Source organism: Atractosteus spatula, chromosome 3 (genome assembly GCF_055471065.1).
Source record: "Atractosteus spatula isolate fAtrSpa1 chromosome 3, fAtrSpa1.hap1, whole genome shotgun sequence".
Lineage (NCBI taxonomy): Eukaryota > Metazoa > Chordata > Actinopteri > Semionotiformes > Lepisosteidae > Atractosteus > Atractosteus spatula.
The window spans coordinates 54,974,494-54,997,228 of NC_142708.1; the positions used below are offsets into that span (position 1 = coordinate 54,974,494).

Consider the following 22,735-nt stretch of genomic DNA (forward strand, 5'->3'; position numbering starts at 1 on the left):
CATCTTCATGAAAGCCAAGTGGAATGTTTCACTGCCCCTAGTAGCAAATCTGGGACAGATAAATGTGTGTAGTAATACCAGAATTAAAAATCATCCAGTTTTATTGATTTCACTACTAGTATACAAAATGTAACTATTATTATCTATAGAGTACTGCCTTAATTAACTTGCATTTTGGATGAAGCTTAGGACAGAGCTTTAAAGTCAAATATTTACTTTGACTTTCATCAAACTTAAATTATGAAAGTGAAAGGAGTTAACATGCAATATTTTACCTATCTGCAGTTATATATTTAGACCCATATTGCACGTCCACTATACATTTTTATATAAAGGTAGTTTATGTGTTGTAAAATGTTTGGGACTTGATTTGAATTTTCTGCTGCATTTTATAACAATAGTTGCAAATCCAGCTGCTGTGTTGCATTCAACCAGATTCTCTTTTGTTTGACCCAATTATAATGTGCGCCTTAGATTTAGCCTAATATATTCTGTTCCAGTAAAGCAATATCTGGAGCTTTAGGTTCTGACTTGCACATTGCTGGTTGAGTGCATCTGTGAATGCTTGAATGGGTTTAGTCTTTTCCCTTTAGCTGTTACATCCTAGCTGTGCAGCTGAGCATTCATATACAAGAGTCATATTTTGGAATTGTCAAATTATGCTGAAGATTATGGGTCACAAGCTGCATTTACAAACCAATAAGACAATACTTTCTTAGAAAAATACTATTTAAGGGGATTATCACAAAATGAAAGGCTTCTTTAAATAGTGATTCACTGTTACTAATACTTTATTTTTCTTTTTAGTAAAGTCATTTTTATTTGTTTAATCTAAAACCCTAAAAATTACTTCAAGTTCATAAAATTAACTTATTTTAAAAAAACCTTAATAAGGAAAGTCATAAAGTAATGTCTTCAAAACACATGCAAGTTTTAACACCTATTCCCAAATAAAGAGAAAAAATTACTAAAATAAATGTATTTTTAAAGGATGATGAAGACTCCTTTGTGATGAAAGCAATTATTCATGCCATCAATGATGACAATGTCCCTGGGCTGCAGCACCTTCTTGGATCTCTGACAAGTTACGACATCAACCAGCCTAACAAGGTAGAAATACAGACTCTGAATTTCTCAGCAGTAAATTTTTAAGCCTTTCTTTATAAAAAAATCCATACATTTTCTGTAGCTCTCATGCAGATACTGTTTGTTTTCAACAAGAAGTCCATTTGGTAAAAAAACAGAAGGTGAAAAAAGCACTAGACAACCTTTCCATTTTCTGTTTAACATGAAAAGCTGTGTGTAAAATCAAGTACAGTGATAACAGTTTTCTAAACTGAAAAGTGTAAATAGCAGTATTTTGTGTAAGAATAAAAAATGTATAATAGTTTTCTCTCAGGGGTCTAAATGGGCTTTGGTAAAAATAATAATGTTTTTAAAGGGTCTAAGACAGTTAAATATGATAAAAATTTAAGGCCTCACAGTACAAACTGTAGTTAAAGACATCTCAAAATGCAGGTTTTATATACAGATCATATCACAGAACACTGGATATTATTCAGTTCTGAGACGTTGCTAAAGAAAGCAATGACAATTATGTTTGTGCTGTTAAGTGAAACTTCATTGGGGGAGCATTGTGATAAATTGTTTTGAACAGCAAAAAAATAATGACCATTGCATCACCAGGAGGCATCAAGCTCTGCATATTTTCGGTTAACTTGCATGCTTTATTAATACAAAGTTTTCCCTTACACTGTGTGCATTTTTTAACCTTGGATGTTTAAAGTACTGCTTAAAAATGATAAAACTATTGCAACATATAAAAACAGACATATTTATGATATTGTCGTTGTTATAATTCCCTCAATATGAATATGCTATGAATAAGAAATGACGTGTGAAATTAAGTTGCGTAGTTGCAGGTGTTAATTGTAGATTAATCGTTTTTCATGCTTTAGCATGGAACACCTCCCCTTCTCATAGCAGCAGCATGTGGAAACAGTCAGATACTTGATCTGCTGATGAAAAAGGGAGCAGAGATTCAGGCACAAGACAAGGTAGGAATCATGCAGGATACATGTGGTTATGGGCAACCTGTTAATAATAAAATGCATTAATGAGTCAATAAAGACAGCACGCTGTTTCCTGCAAAGTTCTGGTCTCAGTAAATTTATAGTGGATATTTCATAACTGCAAAATGTATTAAATATATTTAATACATTTCAAAATGTATATGTGGGTATCTATGCAATAATAATATTTTTTAATGAGAACCATGGCTTACTAATACAGTGTATTTCTTAATTTTCCTTTAGCTATACTATGATAAAACAGTCACCTGTGAAATGTCTGTATTGCTAAATATATATGGTTTTCAAAAGGAGAAATCGCGGGCAATAGCCAAGGTCATGTTAATCTTTTTTGTCATTATATTACCTGTTCTAATGGCTAACCTATTTCTCCTCCACAGTCTGGTGCAAATGCCATCTATTATGCTGCTCGAAATAGTCATGTAGAAACCTTAAAATTCCTCAATGAAAGAAAGTGCCCCCTGGATGTCCAGGATAAGGTAAATACACCACCACTGCACCGTTGTACATCTGCTTTCTGAGAGGCTCATGTGCAGCAACAGAATGCTCAAATTTACTGTTGCCATAAAATAAGGCTTTAACATTCATATAATTATGAAGCGTCTAATTAAAAAAAATGTGCATGGTGGCCTATTAATGTACTTTTCAGAATATTACTTGTCGTTACCATGGATACAGATCTGGCTGCGAAATGTACCCTGTAACATCTCTTAGTTCTTTACTTTCACTGTGGGTTCTGCACAATTTAATTCCAAGAATTTGGTCTTTCAAATATCATTTATCATTTTGATGCAGGGCTTGAACTGCCTTCACTTTGAACTGCACAAGCAGGTTTTCAAGTTCTATTTCTTAGTTTGTATTTAAGCAAAGTCATTAGGAAGGTGGTTTCTTTGTAAAATTTCGCTCATGTAATTTGTTAAGTGCAAGGATTACTGTATGTCTGCTCTTCAGATACTCATCAGGCATGTGAAGTTTCTCTATTACTTACTGGGGTGTCTGATCGTTTGACATAAACATCATTGCATGAAAAGATAAGGAATATTTTTTTTAATTAACCCTGCTGTTATTAGTCATTGACTATGTATTATCACTTATCAATAATGTGCAGCACATTATTCCCCTAAAGTTGGAGACCATTGTACATTAGTTTGATGATTGTGTAACAAAATTGATAACGCAGCAAGAACAATAATAATACGTGTTTTTCCTTGGCAGTCTGGAGAAACCGCTCTTCACGTAGCTGCCAGGTATGGGAATGTAGATGTGGTCCAATACCTCTGCAGTATTCAAGCCAATCCAAATGTGCGAGACAAGGTTTGTGTGACTTGATTTTAACACTATCTTGGCTTTCACACCATCCCTGAGAAAATAATGCTGTTCATGCTCTAGTGTCAGCTTTCTTTTCTGCTTTTGAAATGTTAACTGTCGAGTCACTAGAAATGTATTTGATGAGTATTTTCCAGATTCAGTTAAACAGTGTGAAGCAGTGCTTCAACTGTGTTAACATCTAAAGTCATAAAAGACAGCAGGTTTCTATTCACTTTATCATTTAGTTAAATCTAAAATGGATTTTTCCTACAGGAGCAGGAAACTCCCTTACATTGTGCAGCCTGGCATGGTTATTATCCTGTTGCCAAAGTTCTCTGTGAAGCTGGTTGCGATGTCAATGTTAAGAATAAAGAAGGGGAGACTCCTCTTCTGACTGCCTCATCCAGAGGATACCGAGATATTGTTGAGTGCCTGCTGGAGCATGGTGCTGATCTGGATTCCACAGACAAGGTGAGGTGGCACTGAGATGATTTCATTAATGTTTGCCAGAGAAACCTTTTTAATATACTTTTAGCAGAGACTTCTTGAGTCAAACACAACTTTTCCGATCATTATGTAGAAAGACATGAATTAATACAATGTAAGGCCATTTAGGCATGTGGTTAAATATTTTTTTTTTCACGATTGAAAGCTACTTGAAAATGAAAAGCAGTTTAGTGATGCCTTTCCTTAAAATATTAGTGTCACAGATGGCAATGTAGTATGCCTGCTAATGTGCAATTTATTGTCCAGTTGTACAAATACTTAACCACTTTGCTGTAATTAATATTAATGCTTCCTCTTTGATTTTTTTGTTCTATGAAATGTAAGATTTCTACTATAGATTTTGAACTCATGAACCTCTTGTTATATTAAAAGCAATGAAAAAGGTGAATTCAGTATTATTATCATAGAAAGAAGCCAGTTATGTCCAGCGTAATATGAAAACAGTGCTTCATGGCATCAATTTCTTGAAAACTGCATGAGCACCTGCTAGCTATGGAGTCAAGTCCTCTTAGGTAATGAATCAAGGTTCTGGTAAAACACACTGATGGATATCAGAGTGTATGGTACAGATGTGCAGAATGATATGCTAATTAAACAGCTCCAAGTGAGATAGTCTGGGCTGGAGTGCCATACAAGTGGAATCACTATAGAACTCTACTTGTAGCTACTTATAGGAAAATAGCACTGCATAGCACTATATTGGTTGATACCTAGGTCTTCAGTTCCTTCCCTTCTTGCGGGTTTATCCTTGTGCACAAACATTCCAAGAGAATAGCACACATTTTCAGGCTGCTCGTATAAGAACATCATTCTTAATAGGGCAGATAACCCACTGACCATTTATTGGATGAGCTAGGATGATGTAGCATCTAGAGCTCAGAGACCGGTAAACAGACACTTATGATATAGATCTAGGGCTCTATGAGCGGAATGGGACAGAATCCCTCATGGCACCACCTGCAACCAGATGTGAAGCATCCAGCACTGATGTACAGCTGGTATTTTTTTCAGTGGCGGTCACACATGCTACTGGCTGGTGACTTTCATGCTAGATCGCCTGTGGACTAACCCTGTTGTTTACAAATGTTCATCGGCATACTGAATTCTGAATTTTCTCCATAGACCTACACATTCGATACAAATTACACCTGCCACATAAATGATTGAAACTCATATGAAAATTCATTTCATTACATGAGGTTCACCGTTTGAGCGTTTACCTTCTGTCTGGCAAACCTTCTGTGTGGCAAACAAAATGCTGACTCTCATGGGTGTAATCCTAGGGCTGTGACACAATGCCTCAGGGCTACTGCTGTGTGACAGTTTCAAGTATTGGGGTGTGTCCTTTTCTTTCCTCATCTCTTTTGTTTAGTATTATCCACACCTCATATCATAAACACTTATAGTGTGTTAATTGATGTGTACCCAGATAATGTGATTTATACGCTGTATTAATTTGATTAGGAAAACTAGAACACATTTATTAAAAAGAAAAAGAAAAGGCGCAGAGACCCAAGAAATACTTTCTTGCAGTATTCCATGCTTTCAGCTGGAATGAAAAAGATCTGGAGTTTGGCAGTAGTTCAAATACAATAAACAATAGGAAGAGCTATTGTAAAACATTACTGAACATAAAGAAAAAGAATATGGCTGCATTATGAGTTGAAAAACGGCAATAAATTTGTAGCCCCATATGAATCAACAGATCCTTGACACGGTGGCACTAATAAAAACGTTTTGTTTTACATTGCAGCTAGTCATGAAAGTAAGTAATAAACTAAGAAAGAATAATTAAACATTATTCATTCTAATATATTTTGCAACTTGCATGTTAGAAAATTACCTGTTTTATGTCTTGGCTACTGATTAATTTGTAAGAAGTACATTACTCTTTTAAAATGTGAGAGTTGGTCATACACATTGTATGTGCTGTATATGAGTATTTATTATTTATCCTATAATTGCACAAATATTTTTTGTATTTGATATTTAACCTCTCCGGGGATCAATATACTTCAGAATATAAAACAAAGACTTGTAACTTTTTAAAGAATCTTATCAGATGTGTGAAATATTTTCTTAGAGTATCAGTTTAGGTTCCTAATCGGTTTTACGCACTTGTTCCTTGCTCAGCGTGGTAATTGGAAAGTTGCTAAACAATTATATGCCAGACAAAACAACAGTCATTGTTGTAAATTAAAGAAAGACTAAACAAAATTTCCTTAATATTCAAAGATTAAAAAGAAACTAAAGAATTCATTCATTTTAATCTAAAAATTAATAAAACTGAAACCTTTATGCATTTCATTATATATATATTCAAATTAAACTGCTTAAATGTTAAAATTTTTATTTTTAATAAGTTTGACTTTTAGTCAAGTAAAAGTAATTATAGTAAAAATGTATTCAACAAGATAAAATGTGACTATGACTAATAAACATTTTAATCAACATGGTAAGACTAAGCATCAAAAAGTGGTGACTAAATTAACGCTGCATCTTCCTGATAGTAACTTTTATTAGTTACTGATAGTACTGTAACTGTATTTGTGGCAGTTCTAAGCGATAAATTCCATTCAATTTGCTGCATATTTTGGCATTGATAATAAAACTCATGCTTGGTTTTGTTTTAGGATGGGCATATAGCGCTGCACCTAGCAGTGCGAAGGTGTCAGATTGACGTGGTGAAGTGCCTCATCAGTCATGGCTGCTATGTGGATGTACAGGACCGCCATGGAAACACTCCACTGCATATTGCCTGCAAGGACGGCAATGTCCCCATTCTGCTGTCTCTTTGTGATGCAAAGTGTAGCCTGGATATTCCAAATAAAGTAAGTAGAGAGAAGATTATTTTGCATACAGTACATGTACAGTAGTAGTCCACCGTTAGTATTTCCACTATAACCTCTCTTTCTGTTTTGTGTTCTTGAATTTGATGGCTGAGAGGAACAGCTCTTCATGCTCTTTAAAACACAGATTCCATTATGCCAGAGGACTGTGTGAACCTGAGCTGATCTTTGGCGAAATGAGTCAACTTCTGCAAGTAAAGAATCTTAGGCGCATCTGGAATTAGTATCTTTTAAAGAAAAGACTTTTCTGTGATGACATTTATCCTTTATGATTGCATAATTTCCCACATGATTAGCTATTTTAGCGACAGCTTCAACCTGGTATGGTAAAAGACGAAAGAATGTAAAGTATTCATATCTCCTATGCTTTTTATAATTATTTAAATCTGATTAATTATTCTGTTTCACAATATTAATCTTTATTTAATTCTTACAGTATGGAAGAACCCCACTGCATTTAGCAGCTAACAATGGATGCCTTGATGCTGTTCGCTACCTTTGTGTTGCTGGTGCTAACATAGATGCTGTCACCAATGTAAGTGTTAGCTAAAAACAGAAACAAAAATTAATCCGTTTTAATGGAATATGTAATTTTTAAAAAAAAATAAATTTAACCTTCTCAACCACCTGTGAGAAACTATGATTATCTATGCACCATATCTGGTTGTTTTAATATAATCGTTTGTTTTTAAGTCTTTCCTTCTTAATCTGACCACCTGCTTAAACTAAGATTTTTATTTTATGTAGGATAGGTAATAATTAAGACCTACAGTAATAGTTTAAATAGTAATGTACTAACATACAGTAGTGTAGTTCCCTCTTCTAAAATCAGGAAATCAAAACTTACTTTTACTTATCAGAATTTAGTTTTGAGATTTTTTTTTAATTTAAATCTTTAAATTAGACAAAAGATTGTTCAGGTCATCAGTAGAGAATCAAACAGAATCCCCATAAATTGAAGAATTTCTCATGAAAGGTGTAGTGTATATAGGAAAATGCAGATAACTCTCAAGTATTAGAAAATCTAAAGATTGATCATTGATATTTCTGGAACGATGCAGCTATTTTTCAGTTGTATAAATAGTATATTTTTGTAATTTATTTTATGAAAGTTTCATTGTTTCCTATTGTATGTTCTGTATTTCTTTATTTACCTTGAAGTACAAAAAGGCAGAATTTCAGACTGTAAATCGATGCCCTTCTTGATACAGCTGAAGGACACAAGCTTACAAAAGATTGTTTTAGTCCTTTTCAACAAGGACTTCAATTGGACAAACTGCACTCTGTGATAGTACTTGGAAAAACAGGAGTATCATTCAGGGACTTGGTTTATGGTTGATTTTCACTGAATGAACAATAAACCTGAGGATTCTTTCACTGATTACCTCAAATCCAGTGCCTTCTGGATAAGTGCTATCAATAATAAAGTAATGTCCATGTGACACAGGGGAATTAGCCTTTATTTTTTTTCCTATCTCATATCCATCGAAATGAAAGTAGCAGTGTACGTGTCAAAATTGAGAAACTGAGTACATATAACACCACAGGGGAAAATTGGCAGTTTTTTCCCCAATATACTATGTATTTCAAATAATACTGTAAGTGGTGAGCATGGGTCAAAAAGATGTTAAGAACAGAACTTGTGTATACTAACATGGCAAACCTGTTTTTTTTCCTCATAAAGTCGGTCTCCTGTTTTCTAGTTTGTCTTGCAAATATTTGCTAAGTAAAGAAGATTCATTCTAGGAGCAAGTCAGTCCATCTCCAAGCAGTATCCACTACTACCGTATGCCATGGCTGTGAGCAGATGTTTAAGCTCATTTATTTCATTACTGATTAAAAGGAAGAATACCCGCTGTCCCCACATCCTTAACATAAAATTAAATATATACAAGACATAGGTGCAACACAGGTAGTTAATGCTCTTAATGTGAGTACAAACCTTGTTTGTTCATTTAGAACATAGAGTATAAAGACTGTAGATAGAGTATAGAGTAGTTACACCCACTGTGCTTTAATTTCTGTAACATACCGTTTGAGAAACATTTGTTTTGCCATCTACTAATTTGTGAGTGCTGTAATTTAAGCTACTGTATGTGGTCACATATTCTGTAAGTACCCATATGTTGTAGATATTGCTTCCCTCATAGACAAACATATTACTGACTAATCCTGAATCCATTTTACCTGAACCAATTTTTTTTTATTAGATGCTTTAATATTTCTTTAGTCTATAAGCCATTTGATATTTTAGGGCTGCTAAAAAACTATTTGCAATTAGAAAGCACTTTGCTACTTTGAGCACAGAAGAGGAGGACCTAAGCAGAAAGTTGTCAGAATATTTTTTAAACTGCTGCTTCTTCCATGCTTCAGTACCCATTAATTGACTACAGAAAGCCTTATGTAAAGTGATTGCATATTGAAATGTGGAGTCATTACAGTCAAGTTGGGCCTGCTTTGGTTTTCTCTTTTATTGGTTTCTTGATAATTTTTCAAGTATGCATTTCTTCATTTGAGGGTATCATATGTTGCTGTATGTTCTCATTTTTCTTTTCCCAAACTATAAATGTACTGTATCACTACAGTACATTATATAACATGAAATAACAAATTTTAAGGCAGCTTTTTTTAATGTAATGTGGCTGGTAGAAGTTATTCAAAAAAGATGTCAATCCTGACACCAGTTTGAGTTATTTATAAAAGTTAACTAATAACACTCTCACAGTAGTCAAGAAACACAAAGCAAGGTCACATGGTTTCTTTCAGTCTTTTGGGAATACTGTACTTTGGTGGTATAAGATAAAAAAGGAATGCCTTACAAGACAAAGATCGATTGAATTCAATTTCAAAGGGCTTTATTGGTGTGACCAATGAATGAGAAAGACAGAAAACATTTAGCACAACATTTACAGTAAAGAAAATATTGTAAGATATTTATGGAAAAAACACAAATATATACAAACTACTATTCACAGTAAGAAAGATTGCTTAGAGCTCATTACATTTAATCCTCTCCCAGTAAATCCCTACTTGGTTTGACTACCGTAAAGCACTCAGAAATAAACAAGTCTTAAGAAGGGTAGGGCAGAATACTTTTACAAACTAATCTTCCACAGGTGAGCCTTCCCTCTACACAAATGCTAAAAAAAAGTTTGCTCCGAAGCAAAAATGCATCCAAATAACCAGGCAAGAATGACAACCTCTGCTTGGTGGATTTTCAAAAGGAAATGTGAAATCACTATACCTTGAATTTAGTCTTGTGCCCCTTCAGTAACTAATCGTTGATAGACTTTTGTTCATTAAGGAGGAATCCAGAGGTGAGCATTGGTTGTAGGCTGCAGTTTGCTCTCTTCTTCTTTTATTACATCTGTTTTTTTGTCCTTTTTGTGTACCTCCCAGCTTGAGCTTGGTAAGTGATCCAACCATTGTGTCTGTATTCAAATTGGGCTGATAACTAGTTAGATACCACTGCAGCTATGCAAACACCTCAATACTAGTTTATCTAGCCAATTCAGACACACTGGTGCCTGATAGGGGAAGTCACTTTCTAGGAGATGAGACAGCAGTGAATAAGGGTTTTAAAGATACAACAATATTATTTTTTTATTTAAAGAGGTAGAGACTGGATCCACAGTAATGGATAAAAATGGAATTCCCAAATAAAGTGGTCTTTCGGGCTAACTGCCTAGCAGTTGCCTTTGAAAGGCTGTAATCATTAGTTAATCAGTATTGTAGATGCTAATAACACTAATTTATTAATTCAGTCAAAGTGCCCTAGACATGTTGCAAAAAATAGCACTGTTGTTACACTGTTCTGACTGCACTGTATGTAGTGGGCTGTTACAACAAAGCAAGAGCCCTTGTGACAGTTAATACATCTTCTATGTGATGGTGATTATGATCAAACAGAGGGCTTTATTTTTCTGCGCTGTAGGCTCTTTTCACTTTTTAAGCTTTAAACACCCCCATGAAAACAAGTGATACCTATTGTTATAGCTTATCCTCCTGTCATACTGTCTCCAAGCTTGATAGCTTTATACATTTACATCAAAAGGCCCAAAACAATAATTGACATGTGATACGTTTGTAAATAGATCAATTGTCTTTTTAACAGGATGGAAAGACAGCAGAGGATCTTGCAAGAAATGAACAGCATGAACATATTGCAGTCTTGCTGGGGAGGCTTAAAAAGGTAATTAAGCGATTATTATAAGCTGTTTTGTCAGACTGCAAAAGACTCTTGCTCTTTTACTTCCATTAATCAAGCTCAAGATGAACTGTTTCACTTCAAATGTATTTTTCTGTCATGCTAAATCCTTAGAGAAGCAGCTTTTGCAGGTTAACCTAATGCATAGATTAAAAAAGGTTTTGAATTGTCATAATTAATATACGATAAGTTTGTATTTAGTTGAACGCCTGCTTTAATAATTCCACACTGCAACTGGTTATTGCAGGATGCGCACAAAGGAAGCTTCATCCAGCAGCTCAGACCAACACAGAATCCACAACCTCGAATCAAGCTCAAACTCTTTGGGCATTCTGGCTCAGGAAAGACCACCCTGCTCGAGTCCCTCAGGTGCGGGATTTTAAGAAGTTTCTTCAGGAGACGCAGACCCAGGTTGTCCTCCACCAATTCCAGCAGGTTTCCTCCTTCCCCCATGTCCTCAAAGCCAACAGGTATGCAACAGCACCCTATGAGTGAAGTACCGCTCATAGTTGCGTGACCTCCTTAATTATCTCACCTAGAAATGCTTTACCCGTTAATTTTTTCTGTCATATTTTAAGGAATCGAATGATGAAAAATCCATGTAGATTTACAGATTGCTTTAAATGTTCCCACCACTTTCTTGTTTTGTACCTGTACCAGTATCTGTCATTTAATCATTTATGGTTGTCAATTATGAAGGAAACAATGCAGGCTTGTTTAAAGAATTTAAAACAATTGAGGCAATTTATACTTTTCAGTTGTGACATGGAAATAGTTAGCAACCTCTGTTTATCTCCAAATCTCTAAAATTGCACATCTGCACTGATTTCTCATTTCATTGATGAATGTCAACAAATTAAAAAAAACACTAAATGACTTTTTGTGTGGTGCACTGGACTAATACAGTCCCAAAATAGCACAGAAAGAACACACCTGCTATCTGTTTGAATTGGTCTATATACCAATTATCAGGCTGATTTTAATTATCATTCTCAATCAGTTGTCCAAAGTGAAATTTTAAGACATTTACATTACATTTGTCCTACTTACATGTGTATGTACATTTGTTTGCAATTTAGTCATTTCAATTACCATAGTTTGAGGCAAATTTGTTTTCTTTTTTGTTCTTTCTTCATGATACCAGCAGTCAATTTTAATGCTAGTCATTATCATATGACTGTGTAAATTGAACAAGCAACACCTGTGAATTGAAAATCTCATTGCAACAGAATGCCTGGAGTTGTCCTTCAAATTCCTGTTTGAATTCCCAGGCTACAATGATTAGCCTGAATGATCTGTCGTGGTAGTCTCCTGAGTGACTGACGCATTTGTAAAACAATAATAATTCAGTTGAGGAACAAGTAAAGGTTTAGTCCAGGTACAGTATCATATATTTTCAGGTGCAGATTTTTAAAATAAATTCTTCTTATAGAATTTGTTTTAAAATTCTGAAAAAAAAATTCTTACCAAATACAGGTGTAGTCTAATGAACATTCAGCTTTTTCTGTAGTTTACAGTGATAACTTTATACGGGTATTTTGAAAACATTGAGAATTGACAAAACAGATACAGCATAATAAACTGAAGAAATCCTTGTGGGGCCTTTTGTCCAATGATTTTACAGAAAGCTAATTCAAATATAAAAATGAAACATGAGGCATAATTCAGTAGATTTTTATTTTGTTAAATCACTAAGACAAGTGTTACATTAAGCTGAATTCAAGGCTATAGGAGGAGTTTGTTTTCAAAGAGAGAGCGCCATCTGCTGTGTGAAACTGTGTAATACGTGGGCAAGAGTATTACATTTCTTTAAAAACACCTGTTAATCCATAATGTGCTTTTGATGTTCACAAAGTTAAATGGTTTACACCTTCTCAATGCTGCATCTTAACCTTTGGAAGAAAAAGAATTCTAAGTAAGATAAGGTTCTTGGCCATTTTACACTGTACATTTTTGCTGACCAATGAGTCACTGTGGTTGTGCACAGTTTCAGTGAGCATTTCAAACCTCTACCCTGGCTGTGAAAACGTAAGTGTGAGAAGCCGCAGTATGATGTTTGAGCCCAGCCTGACCAAGGGAGTCCTGGAGGTCTTTTCCCCGATGCACAATTCCTCCGCTGCAGATGACCAGTCCACCAAAGCAATTGAAATACAGAATGCCAACATTAATGGTATGTAAGTTATAGTGCATTAGGGTTAAAATGGATGTTGAGAAAGATCTTTTCTAGCAGTGCTTTGTAAAACAGAACTGGTCAAATCTGATACCGTGCTTAGTATTTTAAAGCCAGATATCTCTGGTTCTCAGTAGAGGTAAACGTTTTTAACTGCTTACTCAGTCCCTTTTTTTAATTAAACTATTTTTATTAGTACATGTGGTTGCTGCTCAGTGAATTTAATGTTGCAGCCAAATTGAAAATTGCAGCTCAAGAGAATTGGAAAGATTGACTGTGGAAAAGATAAAAAATACATGTTTATGCTATGTATAGTTTTGTTAAAATGTATTTTGGGATTTTCTTTTTCTTTTAGGTGTGGGTGATTTCAACGTGTGGGAGTTCTCTGGCAATCCTGTATATTACTGCTCCTATGATTACTTTGCTGCAAATGACACCACGGCAGTTCACGTTATACTTTTCAGTTTGGAGGAACCCTACGAGACCCAGCTTAATCAAGTGACTTTCTGGCTTAACTTTCTCAAGTCCTTAATCCTGCCAGAAGAACCCATAGGTATGTTATTCTAAAGCAGTTGCCTGTTGTGAGCGCACAGCAGTGCAGCTTAGCCTATTTATCTTCATCGCCATCAGTAGCCTTTGACTTCCTTTCCTTGTCTTGCATCCTCATGCCCTGAGCTGCAGTGCCTGGAGGAGCTCTCCAGAATCAGGCACAACATTCCGGTTTGACTGGTCACACAAGCAGCTCCTTCGGCTTCACCCTCTTAAAAACACAGAATCGACTTTTACATTTTCTTTTACTTTGGCTGAGCTGACACTAGAAAACCCTTTGCTTGGCTTTTCATTCTGAATGTAGCCTACATATACATTACACTTTTAGAGTGCATTATGTATTCTCACCCATGTGTGTGATGCCATTATGCACCAACAGCCCTAGAATATAACGGATCAGGTAAAGAACCAGGGAAATACAATTTCAGTTGAATTAAGGCAGAATATTTAGGGAGCTCAGATTACACAAGAACAGAGCAGAATTCATCATGCATAACTGAGTTAACAACTGTAGTATTTCAAAAAACTTCCATGGGATCTTCAGATATCGGTTTAAAACCACCAGGTGGTAACTGCAAAAATTCAAATGCTGCTTTCTTATTATTGTTTATTATTTACACTGTTTTCCATTTTCTCTCTCATTCTCTTTCTAATGTAGTTTCATAATTTCAGCCAAGCTTTCCATAACTTTCAGTTAGATGGTGGTTCATTATTGTGTAAGTATAGTGTAGCATAAAATGCATTCATACTTTTGTATAGTATGTATGAATGATACGAATGTATTGATTAGAATACTGTCAATAAATACCATAGCTAGTCTTATAATGACTGCAGTGCATTCTTTTAGGTTTGTGAGCTTTAGAGTGTCTGACTTTTATTTATTGACAACTGTCTACCATATAGCATATAGAAATTTGAACTTGTGATTTTTCCATAATTGCAATCTTACAGGTTTAAATATTCCTGGTAATTCATTCAGTGGGTTTTCAATTGCTTATTTCTTGTTCATTCTACATTGACTTATTTTTTAGCATTTGGTGGAAGGATAAAGAACCCACTACGAGTTGTGCTTGTAGCCACACATGCTGATATTGTGAATTTACCTCGGGCCTTTGGAGGGGAGTTTGGGTATGACAAGGAATTGTCTTTGCTCAAAGAAGTCAGAACTAGGTAACCTGTCTTTCCTGTATTCATTTAATTTAACCCAAAACACTATTGAAAATCTTTGTTGATCTTTTTTAACAGTAAAAATAAACCTGTTCCAGTATCTTGTTTCTAACCTCAAAGGTTGTTTTGAAAGTCTGTAAAAGAAAAGATCTTATAGTATGGATGCCGACATCATTGATTCATTGATCATTTGTGTTAAAAATGAAAAAGCACTTCCTTTTTTAACACATGGGTACAATGCCTGTTATCCATGGGGGGATTGGCTCTCTCCATCTTTGCAGTGCACTTAAATTTTCCAAGGGTACATATAGATGGTAGAGTATAGATGAGAACTTATTTACATGCACTTTGGATTTTATTTGAATGTTTACATCTGATTTCTTGTAGGTTTGGGAATGATCTGCAGATTTCTGAAAGGCTCTTTGTTCTAGATGCTGGTGCATCAAACTCTAAAGACATGAAGCTTCTTAGAAATCACCTGCAGGAGCTAAGAAATTTTATAATTTCTGTAAGTTACCTTGTTTTATTTGATAGGGTTTAGAGGAAGTAACAGTAATATGAAATGAGGACGAGAATCCTGCCTCAATGCTAAACAAATAATTTTTTGAGTATCAGAGTGTAACACAACAATTACACTTTTTTAAGTCCTTTGAGTTGTAAAATAATGTGGCTGTCAACTAGAATAACTGCAAATTATTTGATTCATTTACAATTCTTGAAAAGTTAATTAAAACTGTACTTGAGGTATGATTCCCAGTAAAAATTTGTATTGTATGCTTAAAGATATTTAAAATTCCATTTGGGGTTGAATGAGTGGTTAATGAAAAAGCTTCAGGAGTTTCATAGTCTTGGGGCATTGCAACAAAAGGAAAGATCTTTCTTTCCAGTACAAAGTACAAAGCAAGCCAGCATTAGCAGCTATCACTCTGGGTGATAAGTGAGTAATGTAAAACGTGAATTGAACAATCAGGTGTCAAATCATTCAGGGATTTCGGAACAAGTGAACATTTTAAATTCAATTCTAAAACTCACTGGTAGCCAGTAGTGTGATACCACCAAAGTAGTAACAAATGTTCTTTTTTTTTGTATGCAGCTTTTTTGCTTAACAAACTAAATGTAATAAATGTGTATTTCTTTGTGCCAATATTAGCAACACTATGCAGACAATTGGGCATTTAATAATGTGTTTAATGTATAGTTCAAAGCATTGTTTAAAATAAAATGTTTCTGCCAGATTCCTCACCTAATGCCTGCCTCACACTACATGACTTTTCCTGGGATTTTTAGTCGTAGCCTTCATTTACATAATCGTAAGAAAATCACAGTGAGTTGTGGAGAGTGTTGCAGCGCGCGCCCGTTACCATCGGTTGTGTAGTGTAACACCCCCAGCACATCAGTCATAGCACTCTCAATAGCCCCTACAACTTTCTGCAACTCACTACAATAAAATCAAATGGTATTTCTTCAAGTCATTATTACTATGGAAGAAAATCATTTTGTAAAGACTTTGATTAAACAATGGAAAGTTTGAAATGGACCTGAAGCTACTTAGAACTAACCTGTCTAATGTTATACTTATTGAGAACGAATTCACAAGGGCTGTTAAAAGCAGTCAGAAGTATTTGGGTTGACAGAGAATAGCAAGGACAATGTTTCACAAACTGCTGAACACACCCTTCCAAAATCTAGGTGGTACTGGATTTTGAGGAAGCAGAAGATTTCATCCATTTTATTATTACAATGTTTTTGCATGTATAATTGGAAATTATGAGTTATGAATTAAGGGCACAGTTAAATTATTGAAATCTCGTCACTAATAACTAGTTTTAATAATTAATGGTTAATACTTAGTAGATGAGATAATAATAACAGCATCATGAATTTGTGGGGTATGTTGAAAAAGGAACATTGTGGTTTGTGCTTAGTTTAAATTTTTTAAAGGAGATTAAGAACATTTTGTTATCCTTAAAGTAAGAGCTGCTTCAGAATGTCAGTGAACCTGTAACTTTGCATCTTTCCAATTATATTCCACTAGATGACTAAACCATATAATGAATGTGTTGGTAGACAAACTGTCTATAAAATTATATTATGCATGTGAAGTTATTGGAAACTTGTCAGTAAGTGTATTTGTATATGCTTTATATTTGAAAGTTTTTTTCACCACAATTGTTAGGGGAAAAGGTTTTCAATATCAATTTAAGTGACTGTTCCATGATTTAACATTTACAAAAACTGTATTTTTCTTCACTAGTCATGTCCACCTATGACATTACTTTGTGAGAAAATCATTTCTACGTTGCCTGCGTGGAGAAAGATGAATGGGCCAAACCAGCTGATGTCCTGGCAACAGTTTGTTTTTGACATTCAAGAACAAATTAACCCCTTAATTAGTGAGGATGACTTGCGGGATTTGGCTCTCCAGTTACACAGCATGGGAGAAGTAAGTATAGCCCAGTTATGCAATGAAGAAGCCACAGTTGGTGTATGTAACTAAAAAGATCTCTGCACATTGCATTTTCTCTATTACTCATACATAATGTAACAAAATTAACAAGGCTGATTTATGTATAATTAGATATACATTCTTTATTATTTGCTTAGGAGACACACTTGTGTGTTGTATTGATCCATGATTGATCTTTGGCTCAGGCAGTAACCATGGAACAACTGGACATGTGGTCACTTAAAGGCTGTAGTACAGTCATTTAGTGGTTTCTGAACCCCAGCTGCTGGTCATGTGCTTGCAGGACCAGTCTGTAGCAGGGACATTGGGGTCCAATACACATTTCTTCTTTTTCAGGCTAAGTGTGACAAGTGATTGGCAGATCTGTGTCATCTGTAAACTGTAATCACTGTAAATGTGCACTGTCTAGGTGAAGTTTTCTGTGTGTACCTATATAAGACATGTATAAGATATGTAGAGCTATAGATTCAGGCACAATGTTAAAGTTAAAAATGCAAGTTGCTTTAATTTCTTATGGAACAAAGTATAAAGATAGCAGATTGTCAAGTCTAAAGAATAGGTTACATATGGCCACTAGATGTCACTGGATGCTCACTGGATATTATCAAACACATAGCTCTTGTTAACATTTTCTCTCTTCAAATGGGTTTATTGACTAACTATACATTCTTAATGTAGAATTTTTGCAGATATTTGTTTTCCTGACAACCCTACTTTTATGGAAATTCTGTTTTTGTGGGTCTCCAAAAATTGCAACACCTTTCAGTAAGATACTAGATATCTTCAGAACTCCAAAACACTGAAACACAGTTAAAACACATTTCTCACACGTTACACAAATCATTAAACCATTGAGACATTTTTTTGACTAATTTAAATTACATGCTTTATCGTAGAGATCATAATGATGTAAATTGTAGTCGTAGAAGACTAGAATTTACTAAATCTGTTTTCTACTAACCTTGATGTAAAATGGCTGATTTATCTTGTGCATTTCATGTTATAACAAAAATCAGATATTGATTTGTTGAGTTACTCCTGTTTAAAAGAAATATTTTACTTAGTTTATATTTTAAATATTTTACAAGATTTATTCAGCTAAATCTTGTTCCTCAGACTAATATAAATCTCAGCTTCAGCTTGAAACAACAGGAGTTAATATTTTAATTTAAGCAATACCATAGAATATAGAAAGACTATATTGACTATTTGAATCAGATATAAATAAGATTAATAAATAAAATAAATAATTTATAAATAATAAATAATAAATAAATATAAATAAGATTAATATTCCTATAGCATTAAGAATCCCATTGAATTCAATTTATTTACATATTCTGTTAACTGGAAATGTTTATCAGTAGCAATGATAAGGAATGGAGAAATGTCTCTCTTGAACAAATGCAGTATTTGAGGTTCAGTTGTGTGAGAGAGAGAAAAATGTGAGAAAATCTTACACAAGTGAGAAAATGCAGGAGCAATTAGGAGTGGGTAAGGAACAGGATTAAAAATATAGTTCTTTATACTGTACCAGAAAGATGTCGTGTTCAGGAGTAGTGTCCTTTGCAGATTGTTTGGCTGCAGTGTCTAAGCATGCCAGCACTGACTTTATTTTGTGTGTTTTGTTGTCCTTCTATTATAAACAGCTCAACATCATGCAGAGTGAAACCATCCAGGACGTGGTTCTCCTGGATCCACGGTGGCTGTGTACCTGCGTGATAGGGAAGATCCTGTCTGTCGAGACTCCTAAAGCCATACACCACTACCGGGGGCGCTACAGAATAGAAGAGGTCCAGAGCCTGGTGTCCGAGAACGACGTAGACGAGCTGATCCAGATTCTCGATGCTATGGATATCTGCGCCAGGGATCTTACTAACCCGACGATGGTGGATATCCCCGCTCTCATTAAAACAAACGGCATGCACAGGTCTTGGACAGAGGAGGACGAGGAGGATGAAGTGCTGGTCTATGGAGGCGTGCGGATAGTTCCTGTGGAGCACCTTACCCCTTTCCCTTGTGGCATCTTCCACAAACTGCAGGTGAACCTGTGCAGGTGGAGCCACCAGCAAAAGCCCGAAGGAGACGACATCCGATTGTGGACAAATGGAGTCAAAATAGCACACGGCGGGGCTGAGGTCATGGTGTTGCTGGTGAACCATGGGCAAGGAATTGAGGTCCAGGTGAGAGGAACGGATCCGGAGAAGATAAAGTGTTACATGCTACTCGATTTGATATGTAGCATTATTGATAACTTAATGGCCACTACAGTGCCAGGACTCCTAACTGTGAAATACTACCTGAGTCCACAGCAACTTAGAGAACATCATGAGCCTATCATGGTCTATCAGCCTAGAGACTTTTTTAGGGCACAAACACAGAAGGAGACTTCCCTTGCCAACACCATGGGAGGCTACAAAGAGAGTTTCAGCAGCATCCTGAGTTTTGGATGTGCTGAGGTATACCATCAGGGAAGCCTGGGAATGGATATACATATGTCCGACACAAGTCTACTGGTGAGAAGGAAGCTTAGTCGACTTTTGGATCCACCAGATTCAATGGGCAAAGACTGGTGTCTCTTAGCCATGAACCTTGGTCTGACGGACCTGGTTGCAAAATATAGCACACAAAATGGGACTCAGGAGGAGGACGTGTTTCATTCCAGTCCCACAGCTGTTCTCATACAGGAATGGAGCACCAACCCTGAAAGCACAGTGGGGATTTTCATGGCAAAGCTGAGGGAACTGGGGCGCAGGGATGCAGCAGACTTTCTCTTAAAATCATCCACCGTGTTCAAAGTTAACCTGGATGTTAATGGTCAAGAGACATATGGAACAACTTGCAATGGGGGGACATCCTACAACTCAATTAGCTCAGTCATATCCCGATGAAATAAAGAAGGGTTTGGGAAATTAAGTGCAATCTGAACAGAGCCCTACCATAACCAGTTTTCTAATGTTAAGCAGATGATTTAAACTTTTGAAAACAGTCACAACAAAGAAAGGTAATTCAAATTTGTGAAACTAGTGTTTTTCTACATTGTTACCCTCCTTTTTTTATTAAACAATTCTAAAGGTTTTTTTTCTGCCAAGCCAGAACAGTAGAAAAATAATTTAACGATTGTTTGTATTCTTAAAAGCACATGCATAATACTGCCATTTTGATATGACCATTCCATAAAAATGAAATGTGTGCACCCTGTAGTGAGATCTTTTATCATTGGGTATTAATGTTTTTTATATGTAAAATAAATTACATGCTAAAAGCAGTATGAAATTAATTATATATAAATACCTGGCAGCGCTTATTGCTATATCATGTTTAAAAATATTTGAGTGCCTTTTCACAGGATGGTTTACTATTTATAGCTGACCATCTTTTTAAGTCAAAGCCCTCTACCTCCCCATTAATGGCTAATGTTCACAGGCCTATCATAAAAGGGGTGCTTACCAAACTCTTTTCTCTAGACAACAAATGACTCTGTTTCTACTCTTTTATTTGGAGATGGTACCTTTTTATTTACTGGTAGATTACCCTTTTAACATATTTTAAAATAAAATTGACAGCAATTTTACCATTATAAAGAAAAACAAACAAGGCAGTGTGGAATTGTGTTTAGGGCCCTGGTCCCATTAAAAGAGGTTTCTATATCCCTGATGCAGACACCAATGTTGTGTCTTCCAGCATGGTGCTCCTGTCCACCATTTGTTCTTCATATGGGTACCACCATTACAATAGGCTAACCTGCAATGAGGTAACATGCCCTGTTAGGGGAGCCCTAGACCCTTAATTCACTTGCTTGAGGAAGACTTTTTCCCAATGTAAAAAAAAAATCACTATGGAAGGGTTTGTTTCTTTTTTTTTAAGTTTCACTGCACTCTTTTTTTAGACACAGTGAGAGGGTATATCTGAAAGAAAAGGGAACAGGTTTATTTAAAACTTTGTACAGTGGTCTCCTTGCACAAGACTTTTGTTCTATTTATATGTTAAGTTCTTTAAGCATGTCTTGGAATGCCATGTTCTTAAAGCTTTCTTAAACTTTATAGCGTAGTAACCTTTTTATAATAAATTGTTTACCTAATGTGTTTGTTCCTGATTATTCTTCTACAGTTCCAATCAGTTTTGTGTTTATGAGGAATATTATAATGTGCAGAAGGCAAATTTAGTTAGGCCTATGTGTCATAAAAATTTTAATGATTCATCAGATCAGAGTCATGTGTTTGAAGAACTGTTGATTCTAGCTCTCTTTCTCCGTTATACAACACTTAGATTGGGAGCACTTAAGTCAAATCTGTTTCACCAGCAGAGTGAAGGGCTCACTGAACCCATGGATGGATGGATAGATGGAATTTCCTCCTATTTTCTAACCGTTTTATCCAACAGGGTAAAGGCGGAGCCGATCCCAGAAAGCAACACACACAAGGCGGGATGCCAGTCCATTGCAGGGTACACACAGACACGGACACTTACACGAACACACTCACACCAGGGCCAATTTACCCAGAAGCCGGTTAACCTAGCAGCATGTCTTTGAATTGTGGAAGGGAACCCACGCAAACATGGGGAGAACATACTCTACCCAGATAACACCCCAAGTCCGGAATTATATCCAGGGCCCCAGTGAGGAGGAATTTCCTTGAGATGATACCAGTCATCCTTCAAGGACTGAATATGTTGTCAACTTGTACTGTACTGAATAGTTTCATCAGGTTAAAAACAAGCTGATCTGGCTAGTAAAAAAAAAGACAATTGGCTTCCTCATTGTGCAGAATCAACTCAGATTTAGATCATTTGCAAAAACTTTTGGAAACTCAACCTGAAAATATTATACCTATGAAAATTATGCTAAAAGTGAATAAAGTATATTGCTAAGCTTAAAATCACAGTAAAAACATTACACAAATATTGTAGAGAAACATTAGAAGTGCTTAACGCAGAGTTGCTCTTACTGGTGGATTGATAATTAAAGATGGTGGACAGATATCTATAATAGCACGGTCAATATATGCTCAAGTCTGGTTAAACATTACCAATGTCTCAGATTGGGACAAACTAGAAACTGATCACCCACCAGAAATGAACGGTTCCCATAGGAATGGAAAATTATTAAATAATTATGAGAACCATTGCAGAAGCATGAGTTGAAGTCACAATCTAAACAAGTATGCCAGTATGGATTTGTGACAGAGTAAAATCTGAATTTATTGGCTTTGTATCAATATACAAAGTGTTGTATGCCAATGTATTTATTTGCTTTGTATCAGGTGTATCAATTGGTTGTGACCATTTACAGTCCAAAGTCTCTGATGCCTTCCTCTACAAGTCATTTGTTAAAGTTCTACATCCATTAACAAGAATGTAATTATTGTAATTCCTCTTGGACAGTTTGTGGCCGTCTATTTACTGGGCCTTATAATGTTT

The 22,735-nt window shown here is 35.5% G+C and overlaps 1 protein-coding gene across 3 annotated transcripts in view; it reads left to right on the top strand.

Moving 5' to 3' along the window:
- The window catches only part of dapk1 (death associated protein kinase 1), an 83,977-nt gene extending 62,582 nt beyond the window's left edge, over window positions 1–21,395 (top strand). For all 3 annotated transcript variants that reach the window (XM_088911233.1, XM_088911234.1, XM_088911235.1), the window contains exons 12-26: window positions 991–1,110; window positions 1,959–2,057; window positions 2,471–2,569; window positions 3,306–3,404; window positions 3,672–3,869; window positions 6,539–6,736; window positions 7,191–7,289; window positions 10,869–10,946; window positions 11,209–11,431; window positions 12,949–13,131; window positions 13,487–13,684; window positions 14,712–14,850; window positions 15,235–15,355; window positions 17,102–17,290; window positions 18,964–21,395. In XM_088911233.1, the coding sequence (XP_088767359.1) occupies window positions 991–1,110; window positions 1,959–2,057; window positions 2,471–2,569; window positions 3,306–3,404; window positions 3,672–3,869; window positions 6,539–6,736; window positions 7,191–7,289; window positions 10,869–10,946; window positions 11,209–11,431; window positions 12,949–13,131; window positions 13,487–13,684; window positions 14,712–14,850; window positions 15,235–15,355; window positions 17,102–17,290; window positions 18,964–20,205 (3,285 nt within the window). In that variant the 3' untranslated portion in view covers window positions 20,206–21,395. The remainder of the gene's footprint in view (window positions 1–990; window positions 1,111–1,958; window positions 2,058–2,470; window positions 2,570–3,305; window positions 3,405–3,671; window positions 3,870–6,538; window positions 6,737–7,190; window positions 7,290–10,868; window positions 10,947–11,208; window positions 11,432–12,948; window positions 13,132–13,486; window positions 13,685–14,711; window positions 14,851–15,234; window positions 15,356–17,101; window positions 17,291–18,963) is intronic.
- Window positions 21,396–22,735: the final 1,340 nt, after the last annotated feature.